Source organism: Lepus europaeus, chromosome 18 (genome assembly GCF_033115175.1).
Source record: "Lepus europaeus isolate LE1 chromosome 18, mLepTim1.pri, whole genome shotgun sequence".
Taxonomy (NCBI): Eukaryota; Metazoa; Chordata; class Mammalia; order Lagomorpha; family Leporidae; genus Lepus; species Lepus europaeus.
Genome location: NC_084844.1, coordinates 43480926 through 43494082, shown reverse-complemented (window position 1 = coordinate 43494082; position 13157 = coordinate 43480926). Strand labels below are relative to the sequence as shown.

The 13157-nt window shown below is 55.2% G+C and overlaps 3 protein-coding genes across 3 annotated transcripts; 2 read left to right on the top strand and 1 right to left on the bottom strand.

Annotated features, from left to right (window-relative positions):
- Positions 1–1423: 1423 nt before the first annotated feature.
- VTN (vitronectin) lies at positions 1424–4324 on the top strand. The gene is made up of 8 exons (XM_062216725.1): positions 1424–1651; positions 1748–1867; positions 1942–2280; positions 2360–2499; positions 2764–2920; positions 3046–3198; positions 3583–3918; positions 4142–4324. The coding sequence occupies exons 1-8, from the start codon at positions 1588–1590 to the stop codon at positions 4252–4254; spliced, it is 1422 nt and encodes a 473-aa protein (XP_062072709.1). The 5' UTR covers positions 1424–1587; the 3' UTR covers positions 4255–4324.
- A 1189-nt stretch (positions 4325–5513) lies between these two features.
- On the top strand, positions 5514–6647 carry SEBOX (SEBOX homeobox; the record flags this gene model as incomplete). The annotated part of the gene is made up of 2 exons (XM_062175094.1): positions 5514–5789; positions 5960–6647. Coding segments are annotated over 2 exons (657 nt in total), but the record flags the coding sequence as incomplete, so codon positions are not given.
- Positions 6648–8640: 1993 nt separating this feature from the next.
- TMEM199 (transmembrane protein 199) lies at positions 8641–13013 on the bottom strand. Its single transcript, XM_062174992.1, has 6 exons — positions 12781–13013; positions 11748–11821; positions 11333–11422; positions 10282–10324; positions 9979–10091; positions 8641–9672 (listed from the first exon to the last, which is right to left on the bottom strand). The coding sequence occupies exons 1-6, from the start codon at positions 12989–12991 to the stop codon at positions 9577–9579; spliced, it is 627 nt and encodes a 208-aa protein (XP_062030976.1). The 5' UTR covers positions 12992–13013; the 3' UTR covers positions 8641–9576.
- Positions 13014–13157: the final 144 nt, after the last annotated feature.

The window sequence follows — 13157 nt, the reverse complement described above, 5'->3', positions numbered from 1 at the left end:
AGATAATTTTAGGGGACAGCACTGTGGCATAGTGAGTAAAGCAGCTACCTACATCCCATATGGGCGCCGGTTCGAGTCCCAGCTGCTCCACTTCTGATCCAGCTCTCTGCTATGGCCTGGGAAAGCAGAAGATGGTCATCCACATGGGAGACCCAGAAGAGGCTCCTGGCTTCAGATTGGCCCAGCCCCAGCTGTTGCAGCCATTTGGGGAGTGAACCAGTGGATGAAAGACCTCTCTCTCTGCCTCTGACTCTGTAACTTGCCTTTCAAATAAATAAGTAAATAAATCTTTTTTAAAAAAGAGATAATTTTAGGGTAGGTGTTTGATGCAGAGGTTAAGACGCTGCCCTGGACACCTACAGTCCTTATACGAGTGCCTGGATTCGAGTCTGGCTCCGCTTCCCACTCCAGCAGCCTGCTAATGCATGTCTTGGGAGGCAGCAGGTGACGACTCAAGAAGTTGGGTATTTGTCACACTTATGGGAGACCCAGATTGGGTTCTGGGCTCCCGGCTTCACCCCTGGCTGTTGCAGGCATTGGAGACTGAGCTAGCAGATGGAAGATCTGCCTGCCTGCCTGTCTGTCTCTCTCTTTCAAAACAGTAAACAGACATACTAAAAATTTTTTTTTCCGACAGGCAGAGTTAGACAGTGAGAGAGAGAGACAGAGAGAAAGGTCTTCCTTCTGTTGGTTCACCCCTCAAATGGCCACTATGGCGACACGCTGCACCGATCCAAAATCGGGAGCCAGGTGCTTCCTCCTGGTCTCACAACAGGTGCAGGGCCCAAGCACGTGGGCCATCCTCCACTGCCCTCCCGGGCCACAGCAGAGAGCTGGCCTGGAAGAGGAGCAACCGGGACAGAATCCGGTGCCCCAACCGAGACTAGAACCCGGGGTGCCGGCGCCGCAGGTGGAGGATTAGCCTAGTTAGTCACGGCGCCGGCCAGAATACTAAAATTTTAAAAAGAGGAAATCTCCCAGATTGCTGACCATATCTCTTCCCACCCCCCCCCACCCCCCCGTTTCACTGCCTGAAATACACAACAGGTAAGTGAGCACCCAGCCAGAGAGGTGCCTGATCAAACAGATCACAGATCAATAGCCCTCCATGGAGTTGAATTGGAAGCTACCCCAGGCGCCATTCTGTCTGTTCTAGCTCATGTAATCCTCAGCATCTCATGAGGCAAGGGATTGTCAGTCGCATTTTACTGCAGGAGCCTAAGGCTCAGAGAGGTGAAGCAGTCACCCAGCAAGTGACACCATGGGTCTTTGTGCTGCCTGCCGGACCTATTGTACCGCCCCCTCCCCCCACCTGATGACCTCATGGCCCCGAGCTTGGCAAGGGTTCTGATTCCCAGCTCTCCCAGGCCCAGGGTTCTGGGAATCTGACCCTTTGCCGCGGTGGCCTCTGGCATCCAGGAAGTGGGGACTGGGCTGGGAGTTGAGCAAACAGAGCAGCAGAAAGGACAGCTCTGCTTCTCTGGTTCCCTCCCGATCCCGCCTCTCCCTCCCTTCCTCAGGCATTGGAGCTGAGACCTCAGGGAGCTCGGAGGCCAGCTGGCCAGGCCCTCAGCTAGAGGCTCTGCCATGGCACCCCTGAGACCCATCTTCACGCTGGTTCTGCTGGTGTGGGTTGTTCTGGCTGACCAAGGTGTGGGAGGTGTTGGCGGCCATTGGGGCCAGTGTTGGGTGGGCTTGGGGGGGGGGCTTGGGTGCGGTTGTGGCAGCTGACTCCCACTCCCCACAGAGTCCTGCAAGGGCCGCTGCACGGAGGGCTTCAACGCCGACAGGAAGTGTCAGTGCGATGAGCTCTGCTCCTACTACCAGAGCTGCTGCGCTGACTACGCGGCCGAGTGCAAGACCCAAGGTGCGTCCAGACCCAGGGAGCGGGCCTGGGGTCCTCTCTGCGACTGGAGGCACCACCTCCCCCTCTGCTTGCAGTGACCCGTGGGGACGTGTTCACTATGCCAGAAGATGAATACGGGCCCTATGACTACATCGAGCAGACCAAAGACAACGCCAGCGTCCAGGCACAGCCCGAGAGCCCCACCATGGGCAAAGAGCCAGCCCTGAGCCCTGACCTGCAGACTGAGGGAGGTCCTGAGCCTACACACGAGGCCCCCCTGGAGCCTGAGACCTTAGGGCCTGAAGGGGAGGACCTGCAGCCCGGGACCACGGAGCTAGGGACATCGGCGTCCCCAGCAGAGGAGGAGCTGTGCAGTGGGAAGCCTTTTGACGCCTTCACCGACCTCAAGAATGGTTCCCTCTTTGCTTTCCGAGGTGACTCGAGGGGCAGGTCTTGGGGGGAGGGGGTCTGCTCCAGGGTATCTCCTCCCTCACACTGGCTCCTCCACTCTAGGACAGTACTGCTACGAGCTAGACGAAACGGCAGTGAGGCCTGGGTACCCCAAGCTCATCCAGGACGTCTGGGGTATTGAGGGCCCCATTGACGCTGCCTTCACCCGCATCAACTGCCAGGGCAAGACCTACCTCTTCAAGGTGCCTGGCAGGGGGCTGTGGGTCCTGTGGGTCCTGAGTAGGGGGCCTCCAGGGAGGGTTGACAGGTGGTGTGTCCAGGGCGAGACTGGGCTGGAAGGTGGGCTCTGGGGTCCTGCCATACCCGACTGGGACTCTGAGAGGACAGGGCCGTTGGAGGACCTATGTTCTGCCTGCAGCAGGGGATGGCCACTCTGGGGCTGGGGACTGTGCCTCTGTGACCAGAGAGCCCCCTTCTCACCCCCTGTCACCTCACCCACCACTCAGGGCAGCCAGTACTGGCGCTTCGAGGACGGTATCCTGGACCCTGACTACCCTCGCAACATCTCTGAAGGCTTCAGTGGCATCCCAGACAACGTGGATGCAGCCTTGGCCCTCCCTGCTCACAGCTACAGTGGCCAGGAGCGGGTCTACTTCTTCAAGGGTACTCAGGGGGTGCGGTGGGGGTGGGGGAGAAAGGCCACGGGGCACCTCACTGGGCACAGGATACAGCGGGTGCCCACCCCCACACCAGGGGCACCTTCCTGACGCCAGTCGCCCTGCCCCCAGGGAATAAGTACTGGGAGTACCAGTTCCAGCAGCAGCCCAGCCAGGAGGAGTGCGAGGGCAGCTCCCTGTCGGCCGTGTTTGAGCACTTCGCCCTGCTGCATCGGGACAGCTGGGAGGACATCTTCAAGCTTCTCTTCTGGGGCAGACCCTCTGGTACACCCGGGGAGGGGCCAGGGCAGGCTGGCTGGAGGGGACTGGGACTGCAGCCATTGATCAGGAGCTGTTTGCTCAGGCCAGACTTTGCTTCTGTTGACCTTTGCGGGGGATCATGGCTCCATTTGGCCCCCACACCTTGGACTTTGCCTAGCACAGTCAAGGGCACAGCCAGCAAAGGGAGGGACTGTGGCTGAGGGGTCTAGGGAGGCCTGGGGAGTAGGGTAGAGACACCAGGCATCAGGTAGAGGGAGGGCGAGGGAAAGAGCAGCAAGGCACCGGCCTGGGTGCTAGGCTCTGCCACCAGCGGGCTACACCTTTTCCTTGGACAGGGCGTGGTAGATGAACTCTAAAAGCCCCCCATTAACTCCTTTCCTGCCACAGGTGGTGCCAGACAGCCCCAGTTCATCAGCCGGGACTGGCACGGGGTGCCCGGGAAAGTGGACGCAGCCATGGCTGGCCGCATCTATATCTCGGGCTTGGCGCCCAGCCCCTCTGCAAAGAAGCAAAAATCTAGGCGTCGCAGCCGCAAACGCTACCGCTCCCGCCATGGCCGTGGCCGTGGCCAAAGCTTCCGCCGGCTGTCCCGTTCAATCTCACGGTTATGGTTCTCCAGCGAGGAGGTTGCACTGGGGCCCTACAACTATGAGGACTACGAGACGAGCTGGCTCACGCCTGCCACCTGTGAGCCCATCCAGAGCGTCTACTTCTTTTCAGGAGGTGGGAGCCTCTGTTGGCCTTGAAGAAACTGGTCTAGCCTGGGCCTTCCCTGCTGCCTCCAGTCCCAAAGGGCTGAACACAGCCTGACAGGCAGTGACCCGTGAAAGCCAGGCCAGGAGTCCCTCGTGCATTGTGGATGTCACTTTCCCTTCCGGGGGAGACCTGGGTCATTATTCTTGGGACATGACCGGTCTCACACACCCTCTCCTGTCTTCTCTTACAGACAAGTACTACCGAGTCAACCTCCGCACACAGCGAGTGGACACTGTGAACCCCCCCTACCCCCGCTCCATTGCCCAGTACTGGCTCGGCTGCCCAGCCCCTGGCGGCCAGTAGGAGTCAGGGCCCATCCAGTGTGGCTTCTGTTGCTCCCTCTCCCACCCCAATAAAGGTCCTGTGGCCCTGAGTGTGAAACTACTGTCCTGCCTGGGGACCGATGGCTGCCTGCAGAAAGCAGGGGAAGCTGGGCTGCCAGGGAGACAGAGAAGAGTCTCCCTCTGTGAGCCTGGGGAGAGCTCGGAGAGCCGCCCTTCCCACTGAGCCAGCCGTTAGGCAGGGGCTTGAACCCCACTGATGATGACAGAAGGCACCAAGCTACCTGTCCCTGGGTGAGGCTTGCTTCGCCCCTTGGGGTCACCTAGGGTCTTGGAAGAGAGAAGGAGCTAGAGGTTGGTGGTGTTCTGGCTCAGCTTCTCTGCCCATCCCAAGACTGAAATCCAGGCTGAGCACCAGAGGAACCCATCACTGTGCTCCCCCAACCCCTCCCCTGGGGTGGGTTTTCCTTTGAGGTCTCTGTCTGGGGTCTGCGGTGGGGGACAGTAAACTCAGAAGAGGGGGAAGGGTAGGAACTGAAAGGGAATTCAAGTGCACTCCCTTCTCTTAGGTAAGTAGTCCGGAAGACTTCCAAGGAAGAGAACACTGTACAGGCAAACATCTTTCTTAAAGCCCCTCAATTGTACCTTCTCTGCTTCCAGGTTCCTGGGCTCCACGAAGCCCGTATGAGTTCTTGAGGGACCACAAAGGCTTAGATACAAAGCTCTAAAACAGTCTGAGGGCCACCTGGTGGTGACAGGTGCTCCCCAGCCTGGCTGACAGCACACCAGCTCATCTCTGGTCACCCTGTCGTCCCGCTCAGCCCGTCCAGCTTCCCTAGCCCAGTCCTCAGCTGTGGGACAGGACTCTACCCACTCCCTGCTAAGGGCAGCCCCCGGCACTGGGGGCTCGGGCAAAGCCCTGGAGAGATGGATCTCTGACTGTGGAAGGAGCAGGTTTCAGACACAGACTGCTAGGGTTTGAGGTTTGAGGGAGAGACTGGACCCAGCTTCCTTTGTGAAGCCTGCAAAGCTTGCCCTACCCATGCCTCCTCCACAAACCCCAGGCACCCCTGGCTTCCCTCTTTCCCTGGGACTTCTCTGCCTCCTTGGTGCTGGGCTCCAAGCCACTCCCCTTGGAGGCGGGGCCAGCCACTCTAAGCTGGATAAAACATCAAGTGGAGGGGTCTGGTGTGGGCACAGTCTGGTGTGGCCCTCAGGCTCCTCCTCTGCCAGCCCCATGGCGAGCCCTGTGGAGGCGCCCCTACCAGGTGATGCGGTGGGGCAAAGGGTGGGCAGGGCGTGGCGGGGGAAGGTGGAAGGTGGGGAGCAGGGGCTTCGGGGTCTGTTCCCAGGCGGTGGAGGCTCTTGCTGGGACTTCTGGCTTTGTCCCTGCCAGGCCGTGCCAGTGGTTTGGGTCCGCCCCGGAGAAAGCGGACCACCTTCAGTAGAGGGCAGCTGCTGGAGCTGGAGCGGGTGTTTGCGGCCTGGCCCTACCCTGACATCAGCACCCGTGAACACCTGGCCCGGGTCACCCACCTTCCTGAGGCCAAGATCCAGGTGAGCTGTGACCCCCACCCCTCCCTCAAGCTAGGGGTACTCTGAGATGGCCAACTTCCGGGCTTGACCCACAGCCTCTTTTCTCTGGGAGTCCTGTCTTCAGGTTCTGTTCTTATTGCTGGGGGAGGAGGTGCTGGAGCCGCAATAGACACCTTCATCTTCCCTACCAGGTATGGTTCCAGAACCGCCGGGCTAAGCGAATCAAGAACAGGAAGCCAGGAGACTTGATCCCCAGGCCTGAGTCCCCCCAGAGTTCCTACTCTCTACCACACACCCCTCTACATCCCTCGGAGCCCCAAATGCTGGGCCAGCCTCTGCCTGCCACCAGCACAGCTGAGTGCCCTTCTGAGTGTCTGCATGCCTCCCGTTTAGCTCCTCCTTTGGGTTCCAGCCAGGGCTGGGCAGGGGCTAAGGCTACAGCCCCAAGGGGACTGGCTGGGGCTACAGTGGTCCACCCTTCTTTGGAGCGAGCTACTTCTCAGACCTCACTAGGCAGGTTGTCTGACCTCATCTATGCCTCGGCCATTGTCACCAACGTGGACCATTCTTAATCTACATCCAGAACTTGCAGGCCCCCTTCTTTGGCTCCTGCGGCACACCTTGCCTTTCCTAAGACTGAACATCTGTGAAGTGGACCCTTGCCCCTCCTTTTACACAGGGGAGTGCTTTTATGGGGAGTTTAGCTCAGGAATTCCCCCAGGTCCTGCACGGTGACTGGGGGCATGGCTCCTGCTGCCCAGACTCTGGCCCCTCCTGGGACATACGTCTGTCATCTGGGCAGGAGGTACCTTCAGAAGGATGGGGGGAGGCTGTTTCTCAATACTCCTATCAGACCTGGTTTCCAATTCTCACCCCAACTGCTGACCACCTGCCTCTGAACTAGGGGCGGCGTCTGCGTCTGCTGAGGCTCCTGCAGGCTATCAGGCTATCATCTGACTGCTAAGTGAGCTAGGAGACGGCTGGGCCCCTCCTCTCACCTGAGCAAATTAATCACAACTGTGGATCTGAAGAGGCAGTGACACCAGAGAAAGAAAGTAGGAGGAGCCTGGGGCTCACGCTGATTTCATTTTCACAAAGATCAGGTTGGCTGTGCTGTGGGGCTGTGGAGAGGCGAAGGGGGGTACAGCAGCACTGGGTTCTGGTATCACCGTCATCTGTAATACCAACTAATCTCCAAATAAAACCCCAACTCCGTACCTTAATCTGGATTGTTGTCTGCCGGCAATGAATGGGGACAAGGGCCGTTCACTCTGGAACTTTATCTCCACCACTTAATCCCTAAATAGGGCGAGGTTCCACACAGATTTCGGGTGGGAGGTATTACCCAGGCTTCTGCAGATTAGTTACAGGGATAGTTAATTGGAGGGCTTAGGTCTCTGCCTCTGCTAGTCCCCCGTCCAGTCCCACTGCTTCTGGGACATTCTCACTGCTTCCCCTCCGGGAGCTGCTCAGAGAGGGAAGCATGGAATCTGCGATTGGACCGCACTGGATTCACATCCTGACGCTGCTACAGAACCATGGCGACCCTCTGAAACTCTGAGGTGCAGAAATGGTAACATTCGCTTCCTCTCCTTGGGAATAAGAAATCACGGAGAAGGGTGTGTGTAAAAACCCAACAAATGCTACTTCCTTCTCTGTACTATGGGCCATGACAAAGTGGGACAGCCCCAAACTTCTTGTGCCTCTGATCTCCTGTCAAGCACTCCCTGGAACCAGACTGCACCTGAGAAAGCACAGGGTGGTGAGACAGAGGAAGAGGCTAAGGAGCAGAAAGGTCCCTCCCCTTGCACAGCACAGACTTCCTGATTCCTAACCCTAACTCTGCCCATGCACGGAACCCTCCTTGTACAGAGGCCATCTGCTCCTCCTCACTCCCTGGATAGGGACCAGGTGTTCTACCTCACCAGCCCCAGGTGACAAAGTAACTCCCAGTGAGCGCTCAGTGACTCCCAACAGGCTGGGAGTCAGCGGTTGGGATGCAATGGAGACTCCATCCTCATGGACGGCTGGGGGATGGGATGATCCCGCTTTAACTGTTAGATGTCCTGGGGTTAGAATCTATTCGAAGCGGCCTTTCTTTATCTGCCATTCAAAAGTCTTCTAGGGGCTGGCGCTTGTGGTGTAGCCACATGGGTGTTGGTTCGAGTCCTGGCTGCTCCACTTCTGATCCAGCTCTCTGCTATGGCCTGGGAAAGCAATAGAAAATGGCCCAAGTCCTGGAGCCATGCATCCAAATGGGAGACCTGGAAGAGGCTCCTGGCTCCTGGCTTCAGACTGGCACAGCTCCAGCCATTGCAGCCATCTGGGGAGAGAATCAGCAATGGAAGACCTCTCTCTCTGCCTCTCTGAAACTCTGCCTTTCAAATAAATAAATAAATAAATCTTAAAAAAAAAAAGTCTTCTAGTCTAGATCCAGGTACCTGGGGATACATAAGCACAGACCTGTGGACAGCCTGCCCAGGGAATGAATTCACAGTGAGGCACAGCCACAGAAGTCTCCAGAGCCTCACTGTAGCTTCCTAACTCAATTGTCAATGGTTCAGATGATCACGAATGCTGCGAAATGCCAGCTGTATTTCTTCTTACAGCTGATACTTCTTCCCACTGAGAAAACTGGCAAACACTGTAGAGGAAACAGCTATTGAGTCAATGATATAATTTACAAGAACAGAAAAATGCTTTGGAAAAAAAGGGGCCACAGGAACACATACAATAAAAGAGAAAGAGCTACCATTAGGTACAGACGGCGAACAATTCTCACAACTATGGAAATCTTTGTGCTTTATGTTGTTTGTCACAAGATTGGAAAAAGTGCATGCTGGATAAATATTTATTTGATAAATACCTAAGGTTGATATACTTGTTTTCTTTATTATTTAACAGAGAACGAGAGATGCCAAAAAACAGAGAGTACCTATCTACTGGTCCATTCTTAAATGCCTGTGATGGCAGGGGATGGGTCAGAACAAATTTAGACGTGTCTCCCACATGGGTGGCAGGGACTGAACCATTTTGGCCATCACCTTCTGCCTCCCAGGGTTTGCATTAGTTGGAAGCTGGAGCTAGGAATTGAGCCCAGGCACTCCAATAGGAGGCATGGGCCTCTCAACTGGCGTCCTAACAGCAGGGGCAAATGCCTGCCTCTGTGACACGTTTAAGTGCCTTATACAGATTCTGTCTTCACATCACTAATCTAAGCTTACACAAGCTTAACCTGACACACAAACAGCAGGGGTCTTTGGCTCCACTTGACAGAGGAAGAGCCACACAGCTGGTCATTTGCCCTCGCTGCAACATTCTATACCAACCCATCTTCCTGACTTGTTGTCTGTCTTCTTATGAGTTCCTCTCGTGGCACAAGCTGGAGAAAAGGGATCCTTTTCGCTTCCTTGGAAGCTTCTAATCTCAATTACAAGTCTGCATTAAAGATGTGTGGGCGAAGGAAGGTGACTGACTTGTGTACTTGGACAAGTTCAAGTATGGCCTGGATTCCATTTACTCCTGATGGAAAAACGCTAGTGCCCAGAATGGACCTGAGAAGGCAGCTGAGCACTGGGCTCAGGAGAAGGTACTGATAGACCAGTTCTTTTAAAGACGTGGTGGTGTCTGGATCTCTTCCACGGCTCCCTCTGGAAATTCACAAAAGATGGGGCTTCCCACAGGGTGCCTGACTTGGTCCCCTGACTAAATGCAACTGAGAACAAGGAGCCTGACTGGCTGGCTGAGAGTCAGTGATGGGCAGTCAGGAGCCCCAAAGCCTTTCCGGACTGTGACGGCGAAGCACCAGTTACAGCTCTCCCAACTCGCCTTCCATCGCGCGCACCATGACATACAGCTCAGCCAGACCCACCACCGAGGCGACGATCAGTGCAGCCAACACCCTCTGGGGAAGAGGAGAACTGGGTTTAGGGGACACAGGCAATCTCCTAGCTCTGGAGCCCCCAGGACCTCTAACAAGAACGGAGAGCCCCCAACCTAGCTCCTGAGTTAGTGGAGGAAGAAAAAAGATCTAGCTTCTCTTGGAATTAATACCCCCCCTTGTGACTGCTGGACGGCTCAAATGCTCCCCGTGTTTACTGCATAAACATATGTCCAACACCTCCCCTCTATGAGGCAGTTTCACACACGTCCTCCCTTTCCCACTAACGTCCTCGTGGGGAGTACCTTGCGTCGCCCAATGCCTACTCACCGAGGCCATTTCTGTGAAGATATACTGGCTTCCAAGGTAAGTGCAGACAAAGGCAGCTGCCACCGTGACTATGAAGTTGAAGATGGTGATGACCAGAGCCTTCACTGACCTCACTTTGGAGAAAGGCCCAGAGAAGAAACCTTCAGGCAAGCATTCTCCAGGAGGCTGCCTCCCTCATCAACTGAGTTCCCCTCAAACAGCGAGTCTGAACGGCCCAGACTTAACCCCAGAGTGCTGGGACAGGAAGGGGTGCCCTAACCCATCCCAAGGAGAGGCTTACAGCCTGGTTTCCTAGCACCTCACCTTGTTTTCCCAGGTCACTGAGCGTCCCACCATGCCTCGAATCCTAGGGGAAAGGCAGAGAGTGTCAGAACGGCAGCAGCTCGGAGGAAATACAGGGGACACTCATTTTTCAGTCTCGGCCCAACCCTTCCTATTCTGACACATTAACCTTGCTTTCTCCGTGGCTTCTTCTGCCCAGGACCAATGTCTGTTCTGGACCACAGAGCAAGAATGTCAGGGAGAAGACACAGACCCCTAGTACCCATCGACTCCTCTCCTGCTCCAGGACAGCCATAGGCCAGAAAATAGTAGGGAGCCCTGTCAGAAGAAAAGCTCCAAGGTTTACTTGCACTGTTAAGAATTGGTCACCGGCCGGCGCCGTGGCTTAACAGGCTAGTCCTCCGCCTTGCGGCGCTGGCACACCGGGTTCTAGTCCCGACTGGGGCGCTGGATTCTATCCCGGTTGCCCCTCTTCCAGGCCAGCTCTCTGCTATGGCCCGGGAAGGCAGTGGAGGATGGCCCAAGTCCTTGGGCCCTGCACCTGCATGGGAGACCAGGAGAAGCGCCTGGCTCCTGGCTTTGGATAAGCACGATGCGCTGGCCGCAGCGGCCATTGGAGGGTGAACCAACGGCAAAAAGGAAGACCTTTCTCTCTGTTTCCTCTCACTATCCACTCTGCCTGTCAAAAAAAGAATTGGTCACCACTTAAGTCAGGGGTGAAGGACCTCTGGCCCACAGGCCACATAAGGCCTGCAAAATCATTTGGCCTGGTCCTGCCAAGGCAACCACAAGTGTGACTTGAAATTCCATAAATCTATAGCAGGCTAACTTTTAAGTTGGCAATTTTGTACAGAGCATGAATGATGTTATAAATATCCAAATGGCCCTTGGCAACAAAATGGTTCTCCCCCTGAGTAAGTGAATGAGTTGAGAATTTCAGTCTGCATGCAGTGCAGAGCATCTGTGGTCTCTGAAGAGCATTCAAGCCAAGTTTTCACACTGCTTCTTTCCTGTGGACCCCTTTCCAGGGTAGGGCCCTCTTTCCACATACTTGTACTGAAAAGGCTGTTACCTGACAGGTAACATTGCGAGTGATCCGCTTATATTCTTCATTGGCCAGCTGTATCTTGATCTTCTCTAGCCGGGCAACCAGCTCAGGGTTCTGAAGTGGAGAGACCAAATGAGAAGAATGACACTCCTAGCTTCCTAGAAAGTATGCCACTAGCATTGGTTTCCAGCAGCGAGGCACTGCTGAGAGCGCCAGGAGACCCATACACCAGCTACATCTCCACTGCTTTGGGAACTGTTTTTTGGGATCTCAGTTTTCCAAGCTGTCAGAGAGAAGGCAATATCTGGTTCCTCCATCCCAGATCCCGAAAACTTAAAAGGCAAATCTTTGACCCCAAAAGTTGATTCATAAATTCAAAGTATCAAGAGAAAGTTCAACTCAGCCAATACCCACTCTCACAAACATATGCCTTACATACCCGGGGAGGCTTCACAACCTCCGGGAGATAGATCTCACTGCCTTCTAGGAGCTCATGGAGGTACAGTGTGGCACCTGGGAAGAAAAGGTTTTCATAGTGATCCACAAGCTGGGTTGAAGGATCAAGGTCAGAGAAGAGTGTAGCCCTTTTTACCAAAACGAAGCACGATCGGCTCTGGATCGAGCCATCCCCAGGGGCATTTCCAATAGCATCTTCAAAATTCCACATAAATATACCCTAGAATTCCATGCCACTGCAACTGTCAGCGCTCACTTATCCTGCACCTGTTACAACTTACACACAAGGCATTTACATTTCCCTGTGGGTTATCTCATTTCGTGGATACACCTTACACAGTTTGGCTTAGTGATGCTAAACATTCAGAGGGCATTATGTTAGTTCATCTCTTCCTAAGGTCCTTTTTAGTTTGAATAGTTGAAAAGCTTACCCTTTGTACTTCTGGTTAGGCTGTGTTAATTCTGGCAAAAGACTTTATATGCCAGCTTGTCTTGTCTCTCTACAGATAACCGAACTGAGGTCGAGGGAGGAGAAATGAGCTGGAAACACAACTCAGATGCTTCTCCCAGTTCGCACCTTTTAACACAACTTTCCTCATTCTATCTTAAAAAAAAAAAAAAATCAGATGTCAGATTTTACTATCTTGTATGGGAAGAAATACGGATTCCTAAATAGGACAGGCTCACCAGGCTAAGCTGGGTTTTAAAGTGGAGAAAAGGGGAGGGGGTGGACTGAGCCTGATAAATGGTACCGGGTTATAACTTGGACTTCCTCAAGAGTTCGGTAGCTACGGGAACGCCTGTAAAAGGAGACTCTCAAGAGAGCAGAAAACGTACAAAATCTGTCATTCACAAGTTATTCCCGTGGGAGTTGAGTAGGAAGTGCGTGGCACTAGGGTTTCACAAGACTCTTGGGTTGGTTAGATAAGAGTTCCGCAGGCGAAAAAGAGGGATGGAAAAAGACCTCTGAAGGGGGTCCACCTGGAAACAGGGTGCGAACCCGGACTGCGGCTCACCCCTTTCTCTCAGGTGCTGATGCAGATCCCGGATCAGACGGAAGGAAACCAAGCGTCGGGGGCTACCGGGGCTATCACCGCCCGGGTACTTGTTATTCAGCGCGGCCTCAAGCTCGGCCCGCAGCTTCCGGGGCAGCTTCTCCGGCTCCAGTTCCCCGCCGGGGCCCAAAGCGCGTATCAGCCGCTCTCCCGCAAGCAAGGAAGACGCCATATCTAGATGACTGTCGGGTCATGTGACCCGACCGGGACTTCCTCCCGCCGTGCGCCGGAAGTAGCTGAGAGCTCGTGCGACGGGGCAGGGCGGAGGGCCAAGAGGGCGGGGCCGGGCGCGGGGCAGTGTGGGGCGGGGGCGGGACGCCGCCCGGCCGCAGGTCGGG

Excerpts from the sequence above, each read along its gene's own strand:
- VTN (XM_062216725.1), top strand. The coding sequence starts at position 1,588 with ATGGCACCCCTGAGACCCATCTTCACGCTGGTTCTGCTGGTGTGGGTT. Across the intron at positions 2,281-2,359 it reads TTCCCTCTTTGCTTTCCGAG|GACAGTACTGCTACGAGCTA; the intron begins GTGACTCGAGGG and ends CCTCCACTCTAG. Across the intron at positions 2,500-2,763 it reads GCAAGACCTACCTCTTCAAG|GGCAGCCAGTACTGGCGCTT; the intron begins GTGCCTGGCAGG and ends CCCACCACTCAG.
- TMEM199 (XM_062174992.1), bottom strand. The coding sequence starts at position 12,991 with ATGGCGTCTTCCTTGCTTGCGGGAGAGCGGCTGATACGCGCTTTGGGC. Across the intron at positions 11,822-12,780 it reads TCAGCACCTGAGAGAAAGGG|GTGCCACACTGTACCTCCAT; the intron begins GTGAGCCGCAGT and ends TTTTCTTCCCAG. Across the intron at positions 10,325-11,332 it reads CTCGCAATGTTACCTGTCAG|GATTCGAGGCATGGTGGGAC; the intron begins GTAACAGCCTTT and ends CCTTTCCCCTAG.